Raw genomic sequence first — 24,191 nt, forward strand, 5'->3', positions numbered from 1 at the left:
CTGTTCTTATCTCAACCCGTGGGAGTTGCATTCTTTCTGATTCTCCTCTCCATCCCTCCAGGAGTAGGGGGAGGGCAAGAAGGAGGAGGGGGAGTGAGTGAAAGCTGTCTGGCTGGGGTTAAACCATGACAAATGGCTTTAAAATGACTTCAGTAGCTTTACATCAGGTCCATAGAGAGCATCTATGTATTAATATTTGTAGAAACAGGAGGAAATGTTAAGCTCAGTGTATCAGTCAGTGCACAATGGTAAGCCTCTGGAAATCCTGCAAGTATTGGAGTTTGCAGCTTAAGTACAGAAAATGCTGTCTGCAGCATTTCAGCTCCCTGTGAGCACTGGGAATGAGGAGGCACAACACTGACACTACCAGAGAGCCAGCTGACGCAGGACCTGATGCCAAACAGCAGTTCATATTTTGCAACCTTTTGTAAATTGCTGTAGGGTACCTGCTTCTTAACACCCTCCCTTGGTGTTCCCATGTCTCTGTTCCACTGGTTGTCTTTCACTTTTTTAGTTAACCACATTTCCTAAAGAAAACTGCAGTTAAAAATAGGTATCCAATGAAGGCATTAATCCTTTCTTTCATGCCTTGATAGGAGGCCATCAGATTGTAAACATGAAATTGAAAAAAATGAGTGATTATTTCTTAAACACTGGAAAAAATAGCTGGGGTTTCTTTTTCTGCTACAGTACACACAGAACAGGAGTTTCAAAGTTTCAGCTTTTAGTGTGTTGTCTCGCATTCCAGTACTGATCCTTGCTGTATTGTCTCTTCGTTGGCTGCCCTTTCATTTTTCTTCAATTACAGCTCCCTCAAAAGCTGTATAGAAAAAGATGCAAAGGAATAACGCAGGCTATTATTCTTGGCTTTCAGTGGTGATACACTCCACTATAGCAGATATTCACATAATGACTGAACTATCACTTCCCTCAGAGGCTGTTCTAACAAAACACCACCACCAAAATTCATGGAGTTAGTTAATGTTTAATTGTGACAAATTATGGGATGATATGGAATCACTTTTTGTTTTAAACTAGAATAACCTCATGGCTCTGTTAGCTGTCTTAAATCTTTATTAGTCCAAAAATGAGGTTGAAATCAGGCCATTCATATGCTGACATCTGCTGTGCCTGCAGATAAATAAAACTTTGTGCTTCTCCCCTACATTCAGTGGGTTGGCAAACAAATAATTATTTTCTGTTTCTGTTTTGTTCATAGAAAGCCACCAAATCTTGGTGTAAATACGTGCAATAGTAAATCTCCCATTGTCTCTAACCAGAGCCATGTCTGAGTCCATCTATGTGAGAGTTAAGTCTGTCCTAAAGAAAGCTGCCCAGTAACCCTGTTAGTATGCCAACAATCATAAATGTGGTGTATTTTATGGAGCATACTGGAAAACTATTTGTGCTAGGGAAAAAGTTACTGACAGAAGCAGCTGCTGTCCCCAGGATGAGAAAGCAGGCATGGCCATTAGCAATTCCTTTGTCAGTGGAAGGAGCAGCTTATCTTCATAATGCAGTCAAAGGAAGTCTGAATTACTAGTAGGAAAGCAGGCGAATAGCTACTGCTATGAGCTGAGTGGGAGGAGAAAGAGAATGGGGAGTAGGTCACAGGGACTCTCATCTTCCGTAGGGAGTGAGAGGGGAGTCGGAAAAAATGAAAATAGGGTCAGTGTCAAAATGAGGATGTTTAAGAGGCAGCACCAGTGGAGTGAGGAAGGGGGATGGAAGATCACATAAGATAAAGGAATTGGGGGAGGGAAGTAACAGTCAGAAAGCTCAAGGGTCATCTTCTAATTCTCTGGGGTTTTGACAAGGAGAAACATTACTTCTGGAAAAGAACCTGGGCAATGCTTTAGCAGTCATGCTGGTAGGAGGCACGTGCTGCAGGAGGAGAATCCCAGAGGGTTTTATTGATCCTCAGCAAGAAAGGGGTGGCTTAGGGAAAGGGGCACGGCTGCTGCAGGAGAGGAGAGGCTTTGCATGAGGAGCACTTCTTGTGTTTCAGTGTAGGTGAATAATTGTCACAGTGGGGACAGGCAGGTAGAGAGCCCCAAAGGCAGGGAATGGCTGTGTGCTCACTGGTGAGATGAGGTATGTGAGGAGTGGCTCAGCATGAAGGAAGGAAAAAGGGCTTTTGCCCTGGGCCCCAAGGCTAAAGCAAAGCACAGTGTTTAAAATGCTTGGCCAAGTTCTGCTCACATCTTTCATTTTAAAACAATGAATTATGGTTATTCCTAATTTATTGCTGGATTCTCGGAGCTGGCAGATGACCAGTGTTGTTTCTTCTCTCTTGGATTAACCCAGGCAGCTCTCTCTGTATTTCCCTGAGCTACTGCTGCCAGTGTTGTTGTTTTGAATCCTGCAGCACCAGCTAAGTCAATCAATCACCGCAGTCAGTGCTGATGTTGAGACACAAATAACATGTTAAAAAAAAAACACTGTAACCCAGCGGAGGGCTGGGTGGCACTGTGAAATCAAGAGCAGACACATCCTGCCAGTGGATTCATCATCTCCTTGTTGCCTGCTGTCTGTGTGTCTGCATGCACATGCACTGGGGCTTTCCTCTTGCCTGATAAAAGTTTAAGAAACTTGGCCTGATATGCTCTAAAAATCATGTACTGAAAGAGCAAAATACCCAATGCATCCTCTTTATGCCTCAAATCCACTCCAGGGTAAGCAGAATGGAGGAAGGGTTTGTGATTAAATAATTAAACATATTCTTAGCACATGTTTTATTAGTATTTAACTGTTATTAATTGAATGAAATACATTGTGTAACAGAATGCACCTCCTTTACAACTGCCACCCTAAGAAATATATCAGTGGTTGTACATGAGCGAAATGTAAGAATTCTTGTACAGTTTTCATTTGCCAGCATTTGGTTTTCTCTGCTGACTTCTGATCTGTGCCCCCAAATCAGTATTATACAGTATGAGTTGACAATCCTGTAATATGTTCACATACATTAACTTTCTCATTTATTGGCAGCTGTGGCTTTCTACAGCATTGTGGCTTCAATGTACAGAAATAAAGTTTATCAGGAACTTCTGTGGGTGGTAGGAACATGAATATCTTTGTGACTGTGAACTTAGTGATCGAGATTTTAGAGACAATTGTAATAGACTCAACAACTGTGTCATTCAGTGTGCTCTGCACGTGGCTATGACTGGGTTTAAGTGCATTTGTCACAGGGATCAGTTCTTGGCTAGTGGCCAGCGATGCAGTGTCTCCACTTTGTGTGTGTTACCTACATAAAGATCATGCTGATGCTGGAGCAGGGCAGGAGGTATAATGGGTAGGACTTGATCTGCCACAAAACTGTAACTTGGGCTTCAGCACTTCTGGGGTTTAATGACAATGTTCAGTACTTTCTCTTTCCTTCTGAAATGAATTCTTAGCTAGAGCATGGAGTGCAGGTTATGTTTTCTTCCAGCAGTTAAATCTCTGGGAACATGCAGCAGAACTGTGCATTGACTAAAGCCCCTCTGTGGCCTTCAGAAGAACTTCCAGGCTGAGCCTGTGGCCACAGGTACAAGCAGTAGATGGTAAATCTTGGAATTTGTGCTACAGCTTCGTAGGGAAAAGGCTGCCACTTCAGCCCCCTGTTCAATAAAGCGCTAAAATGTATATTCAAGTACATTCAAGAAATTCCTGCAGGAGGGACCACCTCTCTGCTTGAGGTGAAGCACCTGCTTAAGCACACAGCTGAGGCTGTTGACACCATGAGAGGAACAGGATGGGGACTGCTGTAGTATTGTGCTGTACCAACATCCAGGCAGGGCTTTCAGTTTACCAGAGTGAATTATCCCTTCAATCTGGTGGAAAAATAGTCCTAGTGAAGTGCATTTTGAGAGGTCATCCAAGTCCATCTGCATCTATAAAAGTATGATTTCTGATAAGTAAGTCATACATACTTCTGAAACCTTCCAAGGAGGTAGGCTCTGCAACCTCCCCAGGCGATCTTTTCCAGTGCTTAACTAGCTGAATTATTACCAAGTGTTTCCTAATATATAACCTAAATTTCCTGTGCTCCTGTTTAACCCACTTCTTACTGCATCCATAGTGGATAAGAAAGACTACTTACTCCTTTTCTCTTTTGTGCATATGTATAACATGTATAGTCCTTCTCAGCCTTTTCTTCAGACTATATGGGAACATTCTTCCCAGTTCCTGTGCTTCCTACACCTCTGGTTGCTCTTAGTGTTCTCTGCTAGATCTTTTCTGTGTGGGATCTTTCTTTGAGGCTGAAATGTGTTACCCTAAACTGGATATGCTGCTCCAGGTGTCAAAATCACATGGTATTCTAAGCAAACATCTTCAGGCTTGCCTACCATCACCCATGTGGCCTTTCTCTATTTTACTGTATGCGGAAAGTAAGTCGCACTGTTCTAACAAACGACTGCAGTAGAAGTATTTCACAGAAGCAAATCCAGGGCAAATGCCTGCAGAAATGTACTTACCATGCTTCCAGTTTGACAGAGAATTTTGTAGGTGGAGGGAGACCGTATTTTTCCCAGCTAACTTATGACCATGAAGAGGCTGATACTGGAAAGCTTTAATAAAATTGAGGTTTATCTACTGCTTGTCCCCTATTCCCAATGAAGTAAATTAAATTGGTTTAACAAATTTGTGTTTTTGACAAAGCCATGCTAGCTGTTACTCATCTCCTTGTTATTTCCTGAGTGGTTACAAATAATGTGATTTTTTTCTGTATTTTTCCAAAAACTGACCTTCACTCACTGCTCTTTAATTCCCCGTTATAATCTTTTCCCTCTCTGTAAGGAACCGCACTATGTGCTAGTGTTCTGTCATCGGGATATTCACCCATCTTCAGTAAGCTCTCAAAGATAACTAGTAATGGCTCTCAGATTGCTTCAAACAGACCAGTAGGATACCTAAGGACAAATTGTATCTGACCCAGCCAATTTGAAAGGTCTAATTTATCTAAGTAATCTATTTTTTCCTGGTTTTCACTTGTGTTTCTATCCTTTTGTCACTACTGCTATTTCCTGCCTGATCTCATTTGACCTTTTCGGTAAAGACTGCAGAAAGCTTTAAGCACCCAACCTTTTCAGCATCACCTGGCAATAACTTTCCCTGTCTTGCTCAATAGCAGGCCAACACTTTTCCCTCATCTTCCTCTTACTATGAAATGTATTTGCAGCATGTTTTCTTGTTATCCTTTCTGCACTTATGTGTTCCCTGTTCTCACTTGACCTCCTTCATTTGGGTTTTATACAGTCTCTTCTTTCGTACTGGTCTTCAGCAATCTGACCTAGATTCAACTTTCTAAGCATTTCTGGTGTTGGAGATCAGCAAGGGGTTCATGATTTAGCTAAGGTGGTTTCTTATAGCACTTCTGATGGTTTTGCTGCTTTGGGATAATTTGTACTTGTGTCCTGGGGTACCCTGCATCCCAGCAAGTTCTCCTCTACCCTCCCTGCCGTGTGCCTCCATCATCTTCAAGCCCAGTGCACTATATGTATGATTCATCTTGTTGCCCTCCAAAACAAGTAGCTCTGTCCATCTGTTCATTGTGGCTTTACTGTAGACACCCCACACCCCCCATCGAGACAGCACCTGCGTTTGTTCTCCCTGTTGTTATTAACTAGGGATTTTCAACTGGTTCATCTCTTTCCACATTTTATGCTGTGGAGTGAATGTGTCTATGGACAGCATTTCAGCCCTCTTCTCCCTGAACAAACTGTGTTATCTATATTAATATTCTAGTCATGTGAATTATCCCAACGAGTTTATCGTTTATCATGGCAATTAATACATAATTTTGAGCACGTACTAAAACTTCCAAGTCCTCCTGTTTATTCCCCGTATTTCTTGCATAAGTTCTTGTGATTACTTTTTGTGATTGCACCCAGCTTGTATCAGAAACAACTCTGAAGTCAGCAGGTCATGTTTCACTGTCATTTATATGAATGTCAATCCAAGTGATTCTACTGTTTGGCAAGAAGTTATTTCAGATTTACTTGCGTGAGAGTAAAGGCAGAATTTGGACCATTGTAATGAGTTCTGTGTGAAATAGGTCTAGGGCAGGAGGATTAAGCATGTTTCTCTAATTGCTAGATGTGTTATATTGTATGTAATCAGTGTAGTGGCAGTAAAATATGATTGCCACACCCAGGATATTTCATCACGGAGCCTTTTGGATCCTATAATTGTCCTTCCCTTGTTACTGTACTCACATTAATAAGATGCAGGGTTTTGCATAATTGGGAAAATAAATTTAGAAAAAACTAGAGAACTCTGGCTGAGGTGTGCTCGCAAACAGGCAACACCACGGAGCTTGTGCTACAGCAAAGCAGCAGAATGCAAGGTAGAAAAAGTCAGCTTTTGAGGTTTTATTACTTTTGCTTTGTGATGACTGGCTTTGAGCCCACACATTTCTTGAATACACAATAGGGAGTTGGGCAAGACTGCAGAAATAAATTTTATTAACACACAATCACTGCAGCACCAGACAGAATAATCTCCTTTAGTCTCCTCTAGCTGGCAGAGTCCTCTTTGTACCAGGTCAAGTCAATTAGCAGTATAATGTATGTCAGGTTTTATTTAAAAAGGGTTTAATTAAAGTTTTGTTACAAAGCTCATACAAACTAACAATCTGTCTTTTAGGGATATGTATTATCTAGAAATTGATTTTTAACTTAAACACTAATTTATAGACTGTCCCCTTTAATAAGTATAATTCCTTGGAAGATATTAAGGTTCTCCTGCCCCAAATAAATTCAGGTCCTGATTCAGCAAAACACATAATTACTAAGGACTTCAATGAGGCCACTCATGCACTAAAAGCTGAAGGTGTGCTTCAGCACTTGGCTGAATTGGGGCCTTTCAGTATAAGCACTGCCCTGATTGCTCACATTGTTCAATTCAGCCATGTCTTTACAGGGAAAGATACTTAAAAGAATTAGTGATGTCTTTACAATATCTCATACAGGCCATTAAAGATGGGAACTTTTCCTTCTGCTAGGTATAGGTGATTTGTTACTAGTCCTGGCATCTTCTCAGTTCTTACATCTAAATATAGTGGTTTACCCATGTTACCTGTGCACATATTTTCCCAAAGAATACTGACCCTTCTAATCCTTGTATTTCTTTTGTCTCCTCCACAAGAGAGCACAGTCAGTCTGGTTCCCCAGCAGCTGTTGCTAGGTATAGCTGCATTAATTTAAATGGAGCTAAGTCAGTGTATGCCAGTTGCACCACAAAAGTTTATTGAAGTAGATTATTTTAATAAAAACTAGCTTTGTTATTCTACTGATTGCTAACTAAAAACTTTCAGGTTATTCTTATCATTATAGAATAATAATATCTCCAAAAGCTGAAATATGTCACATTTTAGGATAACTTATAAATTATTATTGTATTTTACCTATTTTTTTTATTAGTCACAAGCTATAACATTTAGAATAACAAGTGGTTGGATAGAAAGGATTTCTGTGTAGAAAAGATCCCAGGTTGTTTTCTGTGTCTCTCCTGGGCAGTGTGTTTATATTGCATCCAAACCTCTGGATAATTAGTTTCCTCCATGGCCAAAGAGGGAGACATGCTGGGTTCTGTAGTCAGACTCAGAGACACCACAGAACCTGCTACATGTTGATAGGATGTGCAGGAGTCAGGAGTGGTGGCTTGGATCAGATACTGTCCCTGTGCTATGAGCAGACCCAGGAGCACCCAATTTGTCAGCTTATACCTACGGAGCCACAATGATGCCCAGAGACTCCATGAAGCATTAGAAGGCTTTTTTTTTTTTTTCCTCTTTGCAGCCTATTTGGGAAAGTTGTACCTTTTTGTTGTGACGTTTATTACCAAAGCAGAGCCCCCTCATTTGTTATTTTTACTTTCTAAATCTCTGAGACACATGAAACAGCAGGCCAGGATTTGCTTTGATTGATCTCTATCTGGTTCTACTGAGTTCTTCCCCATGGTATAAATCTAGACTGCAGCTTGTAGGGGGTTGTATGCTTTAAAAAAACAGTCTTAGCACCAAAACATTTAAAGTAGCAAGCTTTTGTTGCCCTCTAAGTCTGAATAGTCTGAAAACCAAAATATGATTCAAATGCTACTATTTCTGCCACCTTCTGCCTGAGCCCAACAGAGATAAAGCAGGGAAGGCAGGGGTGTATATGAAATGTGTGACTGAAGAATGAAATGGGGGGCAAACAGAGGGAAGGGGAAACAAGTGCATTCACAAGAACTATAGAAGGGAATAGAGAAATTCTGTGTTACAAGTCCCACACTGATGGCTGCTGTCACAGGTCACTTGATTTCAGTGAGTCCTCTGACACAGTAAGCTGCACAGGCTATTTCATCTAGATGGCCTTGCTTGTTTCAGCAAAGCTATTGGGTGGGGATGCCTGGCCCTAATATACATCACAGGCTGCCTGCAAGCTAGAAGAACAGGCTTGCTCATTTAAAACTGAACCAAGCTTTGAGCTTATGTTTGCAACAGAGGAACATAAGAAATTAAATTGTTTGGGGAAAAAATCTTCAATCTTATGTATTCTCAAACCAAACTCTTCAAGGTTTGCTCAAGATGAATGCCCAGTCGTCCTGAAAGTTAAATATGTGTCAGTGAAGGCATATTTTACAAAACCCAAAAGTGCCTATGATTTTTTCTGGAGGTCTGACCCATGCAATTAAACAGGAATATTTTCACTGATTGGATTTATTGTTGGTCAGTCAAGAAGTGTGGGATGCCATTTTACAAGTCTGTATGTGACCCTGCTGTTGACAGTATGTGGGATTAAGGGACAGATGAGTATTTAAGAGTTTAAGTGCTATTTCCTTGGCTCTGTATATACACACACACGACTAGCTGTGGTGAAACAGCTGTGTTTGAGTGTGTGCAAACCCTTATGAGTGTGAGCACCAATGGAGGGTGGATGCTGAGAGGCAGGGTGTTGGGGAGCAGTTTCTGTGCTGTCTGATGTTGCAAGGTGCTGAATGCCAGCCAGTGCTAGGTGACTAAGCTTCCAGGTACATGACTAAGCTTCAAGGTCCCACTGTGTTCACAAACACTTAAGTGTGTCCTTAAAAACACAGTTGGGTTTGGGGCCACATGGATTAGCATTTGAAGAGCTCAAGTCCAGAACTGTGAAACAGAATAAACCTTCATGTGCCTCGTGTGTTAGCCCACTCTTTCATCCACCCTTTCCTTCCCTCCCCTCCAGAAACAGTCTCACCCAGTTTTACTGTACTGTAATGGAAAATAAGAACCAGAACACACTTGGGCTTCCTTTTCCGCTTTTTTAGTGTCCAAATAGGCCCCACAGAGCTTCTCACCGAGAGATTATGCTTCTCTCAGTCACAACGGGATAAAATGCACACAGCATGAATTCTAAAAGACAAAGTACAGCAGCAGGCAGAGTTGCAATGAGAATTAAAATATCTGCAAATTAATTTAGCATCCACCGTCCTTTTAATGTTTGGAGTGATCTTCCTCTGGAAAAAAAGAAATTGAGGTCGACACACAAACTTCCTCTGCTTCCTGGAATTCTTACATATTTTCACTATGATAACATGATTTGTGTGTGTGTAAATGCGAGGGGAGAGGCAGCCGAAAGCTGGCGGAGAGCCCCCATCCCCCTCGGCCCTGGGAGAATGCCTGCAGCATGAGCTCAGCTGCTGGGCGCCAGGCGGGTGTCACACACTTCCACGAGCAAATTCGCAGTGACATTAAGAAAGGAAGATCTGGGGCCCTGGTCTCCGACGTGTTCGCAGCGCCCGCGACACGGCTCCGGCAGAAAGAGCTGTTTGTTTGGTGAATTATCACATTGTTACCCGTGGAGGGGGGTGGAAATATGTGAGCAGTCCCGGGGTTTTCTTTGGTATGGGCACAGGAATGGGTTTGCTTTTACGTTAGCTTTCTTTGACTGAAACACAGGTCTTTGCAGTTCTGCTTGTCCCTGCCTCCTCCCTCGTATATAAATACCCTTGGAAAAAAGGTAGCCCGCAATTAACCATAAATTAAATCCTTTACGGGTTTAAAATAAATAGTTGATGGGAGCTCAGGAGGAGGATCTGGGCACAAAGCATGTCTGCATGGCATGGTGTGCATCTGAGGAACAGAATTTAAATGATTTGCATATGGCCACCTAAATATTTAATGGGTTTGCAGTTTAGGAAAGCAGGCTTAAAACAGTGCTGTGCAGCCTGTCGTCTTATCTGGCTCCGCTGGCTATGTTAGGTCAAACATGTTGTTATTTTTAGGCCTGATCCTGGAATTCCAGAAGCTGTCAGGAGTGCTCGGCACCATTTTAAAGGGAGGCTGCTCCGCAGTGGTGTATCTGCTTGCAGCTGCGGCCAGTACGCAGACTTCTAAAGCCACTGGAGTGTTCGAGTCTCTTTCAGCCCAAACCTGGCCATGTTGTTTCCTTGACAAAGGAGTTTCACACTAGCACGGCATCAGTTCTCAAGCTGCCTTACAGCCCCTGCTTTCTTTCCCTGGCCCCCATCCCCCATGGCCCACTATGTACATGCTCCCGAACTCAGCTGAGCATTGCGTGAGCGTGCAGGGCTGAATGCACATTCACAGGAAACAAAACCGTGAGATACTTTCAGAAACACAGACACACAAAACACTTGTGGATGGCTACAGGCAGGTGCAGTGTTTACGCTTCAGATGACCATCCAGTTCTACAGCGCGGGACGGGTGCATTCTGATGAGGCTGCTCCCGAAGACCACAGTGAAATATTAACTGAATGGGAAAGTTAAATAAAAAGAAGCAGCTCTTCCCACTGGAATTGTAGCATTCTCTCCTCTTCACATTCTTTTGAGCTCATTCATTCCTTTGAGCTGCAATAACAAGTCAGCTCTTTGTATATGGTGAGACTTGTAATGGAGAAGAGAGAGAAATTCTCTCAGAAGCAAAATCCTGTCCTGCTGTACTTTTTGCAATGATCACTACACTTTTCCCCAGCCGCAGACAGGATTCTTCTCCTTCTAGGCAGCCTAATTCTTTGGCATACATACCTGATCCCTGTGGTTTAGAGATCGAGTCTCCCATCGCAAACATGCATCCAAATACCCAGCATTTCTGGAACCCTCACTCCAAGTACTTCATCATCCAAACACGGGAGGTGAGGAGGCAAATAGCCCTGGGGTTTCTTAATATCATGTAGAGTCAGGTTTTACTGGCCCAGTCCTGGTTATCAGAAATTCCTGTTGACACCAATGGGAGATTCAGGTGCTTGAAAACCTCTAATATGTATGGATCTCTTCATTCATCGTTCAGCTGCAGCCTTGTCTGGACAGGAAAACAGTAACCTTTAAAGAGTAACATTTCACAACCATTAAGCAACTACTATTTTATGCATTTGTATCACAGTTGGCTCCAAAGCCAACCTTGGCAAATGTCTGGGAGTTTCTCTTGAGAATCATTTTGTCTGTTTATTCTGCTATTCTGTTTAAGGTGTTTAAGCACTGTTTCCCTGATCCTTCTTCATTAGAGATAATTGAATAGTTTCAAAGCCCGATCATTGTTTGGCTGAGTCCTCCAGTCAACAACCCACTGATTGAATAATTGCTCATGAGATAGGGAGACACAGAAAGAGAAGTTTATCACAATTTTCTAGCAGTCAGAACATTGTCAAGGTGCTTGGCAGGCCACTAATTACATTTTTATAAACAGCTAAGGATTCTGATCTTGCCAGAATGTAGAAAGGTTCCTGTAGCTCATGATTTGAACTTCCCTACAACTTCACTGGTGACTTAAGCAACAACATCCTTTGCACAGGCTCCTCACTTGGGGGAAAAATATTCCCTGTGGTTGCTTTGGAAAGAGGTTCTGTGCAACCCCAGGTGCCAGCCCCTTCCTGCAGGCTGCTGAGCAGCTCTGCATTCATTCTGTGCTAAGAGATTTCCTTTCACCACCCCCAGTAAGACAGCATTTACCTTCTGCCTGAGGCAGAACTGCAGCTCAGCCATGCCAATTATAAAGAATGCCTCCCAAACGTGTATTCCTGGTTTCCAGAGTGACTCTGAGGTGCTACCACACCTATCGTTAGAGTGGCTAAAAGTTACCAAGAGGCAGTGTGTGGTCACAGGGAGTCGCATACTGTGGTGATGAGCCTGACATGAACTGCTAACTAGACAGTCAGGAACACTTGCATTCTCAATCCAGAATCCCAAACTGACAAAGGCAAATCTCTTTCTTGTGTGATGGATTGCTGTTTGGCTCTCCTTGTGTTGCTGGGAAGTACCATGCCTTGCTTATCTCGTATATGTTATGCTCAAAGATGCACTTACCTGCTTTTTGCTCTCTTCGGACTGCATGGGCAGTGGTTGGAGGTACTTAGAGGATTGGTTGGTCAAGCTGAAGGACTGAGTTCTAAACAGCTGTCAAACAGGGATTATTAATACTGAAGATGTGAACTATCATATTCAAAGACAGGACTTTCTGGAAAGGAATGTGATAATTTAACATGGTACCTCTACTGTGTTTGTATCACAGGTTAGCTGGCTGTATCAGAGGTGAGCCCTAACTGAATAAACTGCTCTTAGCTGCATGCTGCTCCATTTCATTGCTGTTAACTTCAGATTAGCTGTCTGGAAAATACTTTCCCATAGGCCCTGCAGAAATTGTGATCTGTGTTCATACTCGTATCTTACAAAAGACTTTAAAATAGTGTGAATCCTGATCAAGTTGCTTTCATCCTAGGACTGTTGCTTCCCCAAAGCTGCAGGTCCATTGCACCAGAAACTGTACCAAGATCTGTGATAAGTGACCAGAGGGCAGTGCAACTAGAGAAGTGGCAGGAGTACTGCATACAGGGAAGGGAGCACAATAATTTGGCTAGCAGGCTAGGGTTAGGGTCACCTGTGCTATAGGTATTTCAAATTCATCCAATTAAATAATACTAATTAGTGGTGGTTCTGTTTTCTGGGATAGTCGTGGCTGTTCTTCCTTGTCTAATAATGGATGAATGCCACCAGCTTCAAAAGTGATTTCTAAGAACTGATTAAGGAATATTGTTCAATTTAAGGAAGAATTAAGTCCTACGTATATGTTAATACATCCCCACTAGCACAGAATGGCTTTTTGTTGTCCTCTGTCTGGAACGTGAGCAATTTATAGTCTCTTGCTGCATCTAATTAGAGGATCTGATCCTTAGATTGCAGCAGTAGAGGCTTGCGATTAAGTCCAACGTTTCCAGGCTCTGTCACTGGAAGGAAAAAAAAAAGAAGGAAAAGAAGGCTTCGTCAAAGACTCAAGAGATGCAACATTTAAAATCCAAAGTCAGATACAGCCAGAAGAAAAAGGCACGATCTTAAGCAGATGCGTGCCTGTCTTGGTTCAGATTCACAACACAGAGTGAAGGTAAACTGCATTCAACATAGATATGTGGGAAGAATTTGGCCCTGTATAGCTCCCTCCTTGGTACTAACCAAGATAAAAATACATCAGGATTACTAACATCTAGGAAGCTGGCATATGGTGTTACTTCAGAATGTAATACTAATATATTTTAGAGAACCATTATTTTTTTTTTTCTCTTTTTGTGCAATTCCCCATTAATCTAGATGCCATTCATTCTCTGCCTGGATTTGTCCTGCATTTTTCCCATTAAAAGAGAGGATATGCTTGAATTAATTTAATTGCCAAATGTTTTGTTCAAATAGCTGTGACAGAAATAACTTTTAGTAGCCAGGTTAAATAGTCCCCTTCACTGCAGCAGTCAATGCTTATTGTTGCTGTCAGCCCCTCTGCATTGATTAGGGATCATACTGCTGTTAGTGGCTTGGGAATTTGCAGTGCTTCCTTTTCTCTCGGGCTCTGTCCTTTTTTCTGCAAGAGCAAGGTCTCACCATAATCTGGGAATAAGTTGTTTTCAAATACTTTAGGAAAAGCCAGAGTGCTCAAAAGGAGTTGAGGTTCATTTCCAAGCCAGCTGAAAGTTGTATTTGAATGAGCATGTCTGATCCTTCACTAGTGTAAATAGCCATGCTTCCATGAGGCTATACTGTTCCCATGAAGTAGGCATCAGCCAGGTGACCTCCCCTATGACGGGAAGTCATCTACCCACATTTTAAGTCCTCCCCTGGAAAAGCACAACTTCCCTCAATTTAATGCATAAGCTGCAGTTGAGGCTGCTCTCGATAGCAGCGGGTGCCTGAGAACTGCAGAGCAGGGTGATCACCGTCACCTTTCTGATGGGACAATGCTTTCTTTGGTCCAGTCCCAGCTGCACTAGAAGGGAGGGAGGGAGGCTTTTCATGTACCTCACAGTCTTTACCTGCAAAGGTTAGACTGGCTGGTCATAGGAGGGCTGCACCCTTTCCTGTTGTTCCCTGCACTGTACAAAAACAAGTGAGGATGAAGTGACAAGACAAAAGAAAATGCAATGCTGTTGATTCTGTCATTTCTGCCACTGCTGTCAGCCCTGAAGCTTTTGTATTTTAGTAAACAGAGAACGCATTATGACATGCAAGTGACTTGAGAAAAGTGATGGTAAACAGAGATTTCTTTTGGGGAGAAAAACATAAAATCAAAACCATGTTCTGAACACTGAGATGGGTACGCACCAGAGAGAGCATGCAGCAGAATTGTCAGCATCCCTCATCAAATCCTACAAATGCTATTGAATTTTCATAAGCAGCTAATGACTGAGCCATAAATGTCCAAAACCTCCTGGACTCTTGTGTTGGTCTGTGAAGTCCTCTGTCAGTGGACACATAACCACTGCTGAGCCCACGGTACAGTACAGCAGGTCCTGGTCACACTGGCATTCAACAAGCAGTAGGGAAGAGACAGACTCGCCTCTACCTGGGAGTGTTCCCCTTGGGGAAGGGAGAGCAGCAGAGTGAGTAGCTGGGATTGGAGACATGAGCATGGCAGAAGGACCAAGAGAATGACTTCAGGAGTAGTAGGGACAAATGAAGAAACACTGCGCAGTAATGCGTGAGGTGACCATGAGCAGGGGGTGAGCAGGGGAACATCAGGATGCAGGGGGCCAGGTTGAGAGGACACCCACACCCAAACTCCTAATGGCTGACAGTGATATTATCTCCTTTCTAATCTTTACAAGTGTTGGCAGTTCAACTATCACTCTCAGCCTTAATGAACTGACCATCCTTTTGCACTTGCATGTTGTATAACTTGCTCGTGACAGATCTGTCCCTAAAAGTAGTTAAATTCAAGCTGTTTCTTGAGCTGTTTGAGAAGCTGTATGAGGGTGTACCTGTCTCCTAGTTTAAAGATGCTCCGTTAAATCTTTTGAGCAATTTCCTTTCAGGGGGTGAGGGGAGCATGGTGCAGTTTCTCAGGACAGTGCCTTCTTATTAATTTTAATAATGTACATTTCTGGATGGGTGCCATAGTTGTGCAAGTTGTCCTGATATCATGTTGAACATAAAAATGCATCTTAATAGCTGGTATTTGTTCCTGCACTGAGGGGATGCAGGGCTTTATTTTTTGGCTCAAGAAGCCTGACACTAGTTGAGACAACACACGTTTTTGTACAAGGCAGCAGCCGCTAGCAAATGGATGCATATTTATATGACAGGATATGCTCAGTAGCCCTGGGAAACCAAGATTTGAAATCAATAATTTCTAGTAAATCACAAACTGACATTGGCAATGCTCTAGTCTGACTGACTCCGTATCATCACAGACACTCTTCCTTAATAAACAGAACATACGATGTTTCATGTGTTGGTTTTGCATTTTCTTGACAACTGCATAAAAGAATAATTTCCATGCTGGATCCAAGGGATCTCTGACAAAGGGAAGAGGGTAACATTTGTTTCTGTGGGCTTATGCTTTTAAATCTCAGGGCCAATTCTGCCATCAGGTAGTTTATGAATATTCATGTAAATTGTTTTGAGTTGAAGAATATGTAACTTTGCCATGTATCTGGCATAGAAATTATAGTTTGACAGTCATGAAATAGAGAATGCTTTAAAAAATAGCGTCAGCTCCAGCAAAGAGAACAACTCTAGGAATGAAAGGGAAAATAAAGGAAGAAGGATGTGTATTTCCTGAAAGAAGCAGAATTATGTGATCCTGTCTTAAAAACAGTGAATATAGAACCATTTTTGCAGGCTTAGATATTTAAAGCAATTGGAATCTTTTGTATCGGGTATGGGCTGGAATTTGCCTTTGTGTTGATTTCTAGAGGAGTTCAGGCGGGTCCGTAGGTTTCTGACCATTGCATATGTGTATGAACTGTATGATCCAGCAGTGAGAAAGCAGCAAAGCTAAAATTATTACTAAGCCTTTTTTGCATTATTGTATCTTCTGAGTGGCGCCTTACTTGCAGTCAGGTACAGGAGTCAAATAAGTGTCCTACTGCTCAGGCCTATTGCTAACTCAGAAATTCAGAAAGCAATGCCTGTCACTGTTTGCTCCTGATCCGATAGCCCTTATGAGCTGGAAGCTGCTTTTGTGCCCACTTGGCTGCTGGAGCTCTGCAGCAACTGACAAATGTGAGAACGCTACTGAATATAACACTTGGAAGAAAAGGCATCTCCTGGGTAGTGACAGGCATTGCAAATGCAGGCTCATTTAAATGATGCCTGTGTACTTGCACGCATACTTTCAGTTGAGCTTATGATGGCTTTTAGTCTTAGACGTAACAGAGGCTGCAGGTGAAACATGCTGCAACCTCAGCCTTGCCACCCTGTGCCCCAAAACCCCAATGTTGTCACTGGGAAGGCCAGCACATGGTCTGTGCTCACCAGTCGGAGCCAGCAGCACCTGCACAGGGAGCATGCCATATAAGAGGGAAGATGTTTTGTGCACAAGTCAGAGCTGGAGAAATATCATTAATTAGCAAACTTTTCCAATGTATCATTGCTAAAAATGCAGCTATTAAATGTGATATTATGTTCACTTGTACTATCTTCTGTATTTTAAACGAAAAATCTTACTAGCTGCAAGAAAATCAGGATTGAAATGACCCAAAGTCCCATACAAAGGCAATTAAACACATTGGTCATCATTCAGCCTTTCTACAGCAATTTTTTTTGGCCTTCATGAAGGTGTGTCAGGTATTTCATAGTGTTCTAATATTGCTTCCTAGCCTCAGTCATAGTGGAGATCTGCATTCAAGAGAGCTTTGCAGCTTTGTATGGCCTGATTGCAAGTAGGAATGAAGATAGGTAAAATATTGTAGAGCTAAATCCTGCAGGCCAGATCTCATTCAACTAAAAATGAAATGCCTGGATGGGATCAGCAGACTTTTGTATACAGTAAGTTTTGAGTAGTGGTCTTCAGTTTGGGATGTCAGTAAGGCTGGGATTTTTTCCTCATGCAGGACTTGATCACACAAGTGCTGATGGTGCAGATGTATGTGTGCTTACCTAAGCACTCCAGTAATCCCTTCAGTTTCTGAGAGTCATACAGAATGTTAAGCATGTGCTTAAGTGTATCTCTGAGCTGTGCAAATAATTGATTACTGTATTTAAAATATAAGTGCAGAGTAGATTGATTTGGAGCAAGTATTTGGCAAGCTAACAGACAGTAACAACATGATTTTAACTTTAGTAAAAGCTACATACTTTAAGCTATATACCTTCCTATGAAAATTACTAACAGTGTTAGCTCTTCACTGCTAAGCACAGAGATTCTGGTTAGATCTGTGTTTGGTTTTCTGTACCACAATCAGCAATCATTTTGATTTATATGATTTCTTAATTTAGTTCATGTACTCACTGTTAGCATGTCAGTCCATCCTCTGATGCTTTCATATATATGTTATTCCATGGACACTCATGTAAATAATGACCTGCTGAAGGAAGAGTCGATCCTGAATTCTTCTTTCATGTCCAAATCAACAAAAAGCCATGCTTCAACCCATTAGCTAACTACTCACAAACCAAGGCTTTTTCCTTGAAGCTTCTTATTTTCCTAAAAGTAACATTTCTCTAAAAAGTTAGAATTGATACATTAACAGTTATACATATTTTTCTATACAACCTAGGAAATTACTTAATGTAGCAAGCTTTATTGAGGAAATTCAATTTGTTTATTGATGCAATTTGTCTATTTTCAGGCATTTCCCATATGCTTTTACTAGGTAACAAAGAACATCCAATTAAACACATTAAAAAATGACCTGAGATGTTTTACTCAACACATGATGTTACTGATGGTATAATGGGTTTCAGAAATGAATTGAAATTTTGCATGCATTAGCAATCTCATCCCCAATAGATTATAGTGTACTATGGGGGAAGTACACAAAGGACATGAGAGCCCTTCTGGTTCTGAGTATCAGCCAGTTACAGACTGAGCTTAGAAACTTAGATACTTGCTAAGAAACTTGCACCACTACATGTAATTTGTCCTGCAGTCATTCAGTAAAGGTTTCTTTTCTATCTTTTGAAGCAGCAGCTATTCCCCATGGTCAGAAACAAGATACCAAATTAGGTAGATCACTGATCTGACCTAGCATAAAAAGCAGTACTGACCAGTCAAACTGAAGAAGGTTTACCTAGACCTTTATCTCTGCCTGAAATCGGTTGCTACTAGACCCTTAGGGAGGAACCTGCTTTGTACACAAGACATGGACAGGGAGTGTCAGTACTCCCCTCAGGTCCCCTGCCAGCCTCCAGCAGCTAATGGTTCAGAACCAGAGGTCACATCCAGACCTTCGTGTTAAATAGCCATGGATTAATTTCCCCTCCATAAGTACCTCCAATCCTTTTTGAACCCATTTACTCTAAAATGTCCATTCATGGGAATGATATCCACTGTGTAATTTAATGCTTCCTGAAAATGGGTATCACTGATATCTCCAAGAAAATACTGGCTAGGTGCATCTTTGACCTGATGGGAATTCTTACGTTCTTATTTATATTATAATGACTTGTGGTTATGCCGCAGTTGTCTCTGTTCTTTGACAGCAAACACATTTACTGTTTTTTTTTCTGTCAGAGGAATAATTTCTTTTTTTATATATATTCTTCCTTATTATCCTAATGTTTGGTCTAATAATTACCTTCACTGTGGTCTGGAGCTGTCCACATCCCAGTTTGTATGTATTTCCTTTGAATTTTGCACCTCATGCTCACATGCTAAGGGCTAGAATTAGAACAAACTCATGTTTTAGCTTATGAAGACTTGTGTATATTTGTTGCAGTTTGTGTGATTTTACTCCTTGGAGCTTTGCTTTCCATTTCAGCTCCCAGTAAGCACACACACTCCAAGTGTATTTCAGCCAAAGCTATCGGTTTCACCTGATTTCAGGCCAAAAACGTGCAAGTATCAAGCATCACATGATTTCCATTCGTTTGATTCTGGGTCACTGACAGATTTGTGAATCCTTTAGTGAACCCGTGGTGAGTCCTTGCCCTGCTCAATTGCTGCTCCCCTTCAGTGCACAAGCCATGCTGCGGAGCAGCCCTTGTCTGCTTGGACTTCTGCTGTCCTTACTGATGTCAGGAACAGCCAGAGGCCAGCTGGGAGCCAGGCACAGCTCTCCCGGGAGAGCAGAGTCCCAGCATGCAGGTTACCTGGATGCCTGGTTTGAGCATGTTTAGTTCACACCAACCTGAAAGACGCAAATCTTTTCTCTTGCCATTGGCCATCTTCACTAGTGCCCGTTGCTCACACAGCTTGTCAAGGTTGTCTTGGAGTCTGTGATCCTTTCACTTGGTGAACGTAACACTTAGCAGTTATTTAGCACATTGCAGCTTTCCAGCTAGTGGTTCTCCTTTGGTAAAAGGATACTGCTTTTTCCAAAACTATGGAGTGCTGGACAAGCACTGGTCCAGTCTGGGTGATGGGGGGAGGGGAGAGGGAGAATACTGGTGAGGAGCTAGGTTTTAATTGTTTGGTTTAGGGTTTGTTTTGAGAAAAGAAACAGTTCAGTGCAGTCTTTTCATCAATTGCTTGTTTTTTATATCCAGTTACAACTTCTCAGCTCTCAGACTGGCTTTTGAATAAGATATCTCCACTTGGAAAGGATGCTAGTTTTGTTAGAGAACAAAGCCAATTATGTTTTCTATTGATACTAGAGATGCTAAGTGAAATATGGCAAACTACTGTAAAACTGATAAAGAACAGGATTAATCCCAGGCAGTCAGGCCCAGGTTTTATGCCCAGCCTTGGGGGAAGCATTCAAGGTACCTCAATACATTTTAGCAAGCCTCAGCCTGTGGCCATAACAGCCTTGATATCCTTAGAACTGCCTCTCCCCTGCAGAATCCCACTGCTCACCTCTTCAAAATAAGACAGAAGCACAATAATAAAAATAATCTGCAATTTGCTTAGGGTAAGTCTAGCCTAGGAAGATAAAATACAGCCCTGCAGAAGCTAGTGAAAGCTTAGTCATTGATTGCAGAGCAGCCAGGGATTCCCCCAGGTCAGTGGTAGTAAATATGCTTAAAGAAAGGGCTCATAATTTAATCACTGAAGACAAGAATTTCAGCTCTGAAATCCTCTGTTTAGCCATCACCCATCTCTGAACACAAGTAATGTCTGCAAGGGTGTAACTTTCTGTTAAATGCTTACAGTGCCTGGAATTAGGCTTCTGAGTGCACCCAGACCTGTCCTTGTTGTGACACTGTTGAGCATCCAGGCACAGACCTTGAACCTTTACCTGATCAACCCAGAGCTTCCTTTTGGAGAATTCATTTGGTTTGGTTTTATGAAGCGACCAAAGCAAATGACAGTCCTTGGGAAATGCTGCCATTTGTCTGAAACTTCAGATGTCTGGCAAGAGTCATGAAAGACGTGGTTTGTCCAAAACTTCTGGACAGATGACTGGTGTGCTCTGTAGGTGCTGCATAGAACAACCGACATGGACCTACAATGCATTCATCATCTGATCATGGTGGTGTTGGTAGGACCAGTATATCTACAGAATGTGGAAATCCCAGTGTCCCCCACGTTTCAAACATGTGTATTTTAGTCCAAAACATTTCAGGCTGAAATAAGGGAGCTCTTGCACACACACATCAGGGCAGAGTTCAAGGCTTTGTGTATGGGGCAGACAGCAGCACCTCCTTGCAAGTGGAACTTATGGTGTGTCTTTACTGAGCTTGCTTATTCTAGGTGACTCCTGCTCAACATGTTGGCTCTTTTAGATCCCATGTTGATGGTCTAATGCTGTTTTGAGCCTTGGCATTTCAGGCAGGGTTGTAGATCTGATCTGGGCAGCCCCCTGATACACCTCCCCATAGACACTGCCCTCAGAATTAAGGGTGTTCATACCCCCACAAACTCAGTATTTTTGTACTACTTTTTCTCAACAGAAAAAATACATCAGAGTAACTTTAAACACTATACAAGACAAAATCAACAGAAAAGAAAACCTCTTCCAAATGATGCAAACTGAAGTAACACCAGTGCTGCTCAGGGGAGCCAGCCTGTTGTTACAGCAGTGACAGAAAAGTTGGAGGCCTCAGCAAAGATGAAAAACAATGTCTCTCTGTTAATGAACTAGTATTCCTGATATTTATGAGTTCAGAGTACAAAGATGGGTTTGGTCTGTAAGTTAACTGCAAATTGAAGATGACTGCTGTCTGGAGAGCTTTCAGGAAAAGTGAGACCCGATTGTGGCTCCACTTGTTATGTATTTGGCCGCAGTAATTGGGCTTTATTCAAATAACGTCTTAATTTTATAAAACATAACTTACTAACATTACTATTTTAGGAATTATTTAAAAAATTTAGACACTTTATTAGAAATGTTTCTATGGCTTCCACATCCCATCCATTGAGTCAGTGTAGCAGGACAGGGTTTCTAGCATCTCCAGTGTACTGGGACAGAAGTGACAACTGTACTGATTTAAGCAAGGTAATGAAATTACACCAGCAATTATTTGTGAACCCAGTGTGCAGCTTCCTTTTCCCCATCCTTTCTGCACACCTAAGGGGAGGTTGGAACAGGTTCTGAGCCTTTGGTTGATGGTCTGTCAAAATTCATATTCAGAGACTGCAGCTTGCAGCAAGCACATTTATAGTCATATGAGAAGTGTGTGATTTTATAGGTCTTCTTCTTCAGAGTTGTATCTGTGTTCAAAAATACAGGTACATAGCCCAAAAGGTGAGAATAAAACAACCCTGCTGTTTCCCTCTCAGTAACCTGGGTTCACCTGTGTGAGAGGAGCTTAACCCTTTTATGAGTGTTAAGAATATTGTATTGTAATGGCATAAAGAGACAGGAAACTACACTTTTAAAGAGTAACTCGAACATTTTCATGCCTCGGGCTCTCTTTTCAGTGATTTGTACACTTCAACTTGGAATAAAAAGATATATATTATCCATTGATTGCCTGTCTTTTTTGGAGCTACCCTACTTTTGTACTAAATGAACATGAAGTTCTGCAAAGAAGGCGCTAAACAAGCCAAGGTGCTGTTTGCGTGTTAAATACTGTCCGTGGGCTGCGTGGTTTTAGCCTTCTTGCACAGAAGGAAAAAAAAAGTAAGATCTTTGGGTCTGTGAGGTTTCCAGTTTCTGAAGAACGTGTTACTTCCCCTTTAAGCCCGGAGCCGGTCGTGTGTGTGTATGTGTGTGTGAGTGTGAGTGTGTGTCTCCTCCTCTTTCAGTGACACAGCACTTAGATATGCCTATCAGTAACTTAAACCCCACAAACTCCACCTTCTAAGTGAGGAAGCTGTGGGTTGATGGAAATGTAGTGAGCAGATTGAGACAGACAGTGAATCATTAGCAAACTGCAACGCCAGGATGAACTTGTCTGGAACCTAAAAGGAGAAAACAGCCGGAGAGTCCTTCGCGGTGCTGGGTTTTGCTTAATACAGCCAAAGTGGATCTAAAAGCCGGTTGATCCCCAGTCCAAGATGCTGCTGGTTTCCCAGCGGGTAGAAGCACCACGTATGGAGCCTCATATTCCAGTAAGTAGCATTTGCAATTGATACGGGATGGAAAAGTAGGAGTTGATTTAAAAGGACTGGAGCACCCTCGGAAGAGTCGCTCGCCCGGGCGGTCTCCGCCGGGCGGGTAAAGTTTGGAGACGCGGTTCGGGGCAGCGCCCGCGACGGTGAGGGGCTGCACAGGGCTCGGGGGAGGACGCGGTCAGCAGCTTGGGGTGAGGATCCCGCCTCCTTTCTGGGGAGGGCTGGGAGCAGCACGGGAGGGGGACGGGGTTCGCGGGGTGATGTGCGGTGTGGGCTGCGGCGGGGGAGAGCCCCGGCGGCGGCGGGGACGCTCCGGGGGGTCTGTGTCATTGCTCGTGTGGCGACGTGCGGGGCGGATGCTGCCGGTCTTGGCTGGTGGCACCGGGGCTCTGCCGGCCCATGGGTCCGTGTGCGCGCGTTGTCGGGCGGGTAGGCTGGCTCAGCCCGGCGCGGGGGTCCTTTAAATTCCCATCAAACAGGGAGGGAAGGACAAACCTAGCATCGCAAGGGGACTCCGCCGGGAAGGTGTCACACGCAGAGGGGCTGGTGTTGGTCCGTATCGTGATGGTTTATTTAGTAACTCCCGGTATTTGCGCTGGCAGCGGCGTGCCGGCTTATTCGGGGAGTGTGAAGCGCGTGTTATAGAGGCAGAATTTTGAACAAAAGGCTCCGCCGAGCCCCGGAGGAGCCTTGGGTTTTTCCTGAAAGGAGAGCGGAGCCCGGCGCAAGCTTCCAAGTGCCGGGGCCGAGCGCGGCTTCAGAGCGAGGGGACGGAACGAACGCGGTGCGTTTTGCCGCTCTCCCCGCGACCGCGCGTGTGTGTGAAATAAAACGCGTGCTGACTCACGGTTTAAACTGTTTTGGTTTCTCATCCTGTGATTAAGATCGGGGGTTAGAGCGATTGTCGGGTAAACAAGGCGCTCGCTGGCTCGGTCCCGCGTCTCCTTCCAGAGCCCCGGTCAAGAAGCGAGCCCTACGCCGCCGCCTGCTCCGGCCTGTTGCTCGGCCAAGGGGCACCGCGGCTTTTGTTCGGGTTCGGCTGGCAGGGGGTTGTCTCCAGGGTGACTCGAAGGGATCCCGGGGAGAACGGCCAGTTCTTGGAAGAACCCGAGCTTTGGTTTCCTTTCACACCGCCCGCACCGCCCCCCCCGGTGGAACAATAAATTAAAAGGCCGCTTTTGTTTTCCGTGGTGCAGGCGGCGGGGCCGGGAGGCGCCGCGGAGCCGCGGCCGGGCGGTCCCCGGTGCCGTGCGCGGACGCGTGGTCACCTCGTCCCGTCGGAAGCAGATGAGCTATCGGTGACCGGCCGCCTGCAAGCAGCCTCTCGGCACGGGAGCCTGCCACCGCCTCCGGCCCCGAGGG

The 24,191-nt window shown here is 43.4% G+C and overlaps 1 protein-coding gene and 1 long non-coding RNA gene across 3 annotated transcripts in view; one reads left to right on the forward strand and one right to left on the reverse strand.

Annotated features, from left to right (window-relative positions):
• MAMLD1 (mastermind like domain containing 1) overlaps positions 1-24,191 on the forward strand; it is a 120,570-nt gene that overhangs the window by 16,302 nt on the left and 80,077 nt on the right. Inside the window, exon 1 of one of the 2 annotated variants that reach the window (XM_061357974.1) lies at positions 22,430-22,826. The exons of the other annotated variant lie outside the window; for it this stretch is intronic. Coding sequence (XP_061213958.1) covers positions 22,773-22,826 — 54 coding nt within the window. The 5' untranslated portion in view covers positions 22,430-22,772. Of the gene's footprint in view, positions 1-22,429; positions 22,827-24,191 lie in introns of those variants that run through there. 2 annotated transcript variants of the gene reach the window in all.
• On the reverse strand, positions 23,673-24,188 carry LOC133214757 (uncharacterized). Its single transcript, XR_009726223.1, has 2 exons — positions 24,098-24,188; positions 23,673-23,925 (listed from the first exon to the last, which is right to left on the reverse strand). It is a non-coding gene; the product is annotated as an uncharacterized LOC133214757 (long non-coding RNA).

This window comes from Neopsephotus bourkii, unplaced genomic scaffold (genome assembly GCF_033783945.1).
Source record: "Neopsephotus bourkii isolate Nb327-2 ecotype Australia unplaced genomic scaffold, CSIRO-AGI_Nbou_v1 NB_936, whole genome shotgun sequence".
Taxonomy (NCBI): Eukaryota; Metazoa; Chordata; class Aves; order Psittaciformes; family Psittacidae; genus Neopsephotus; species Neopsephotus bourkii.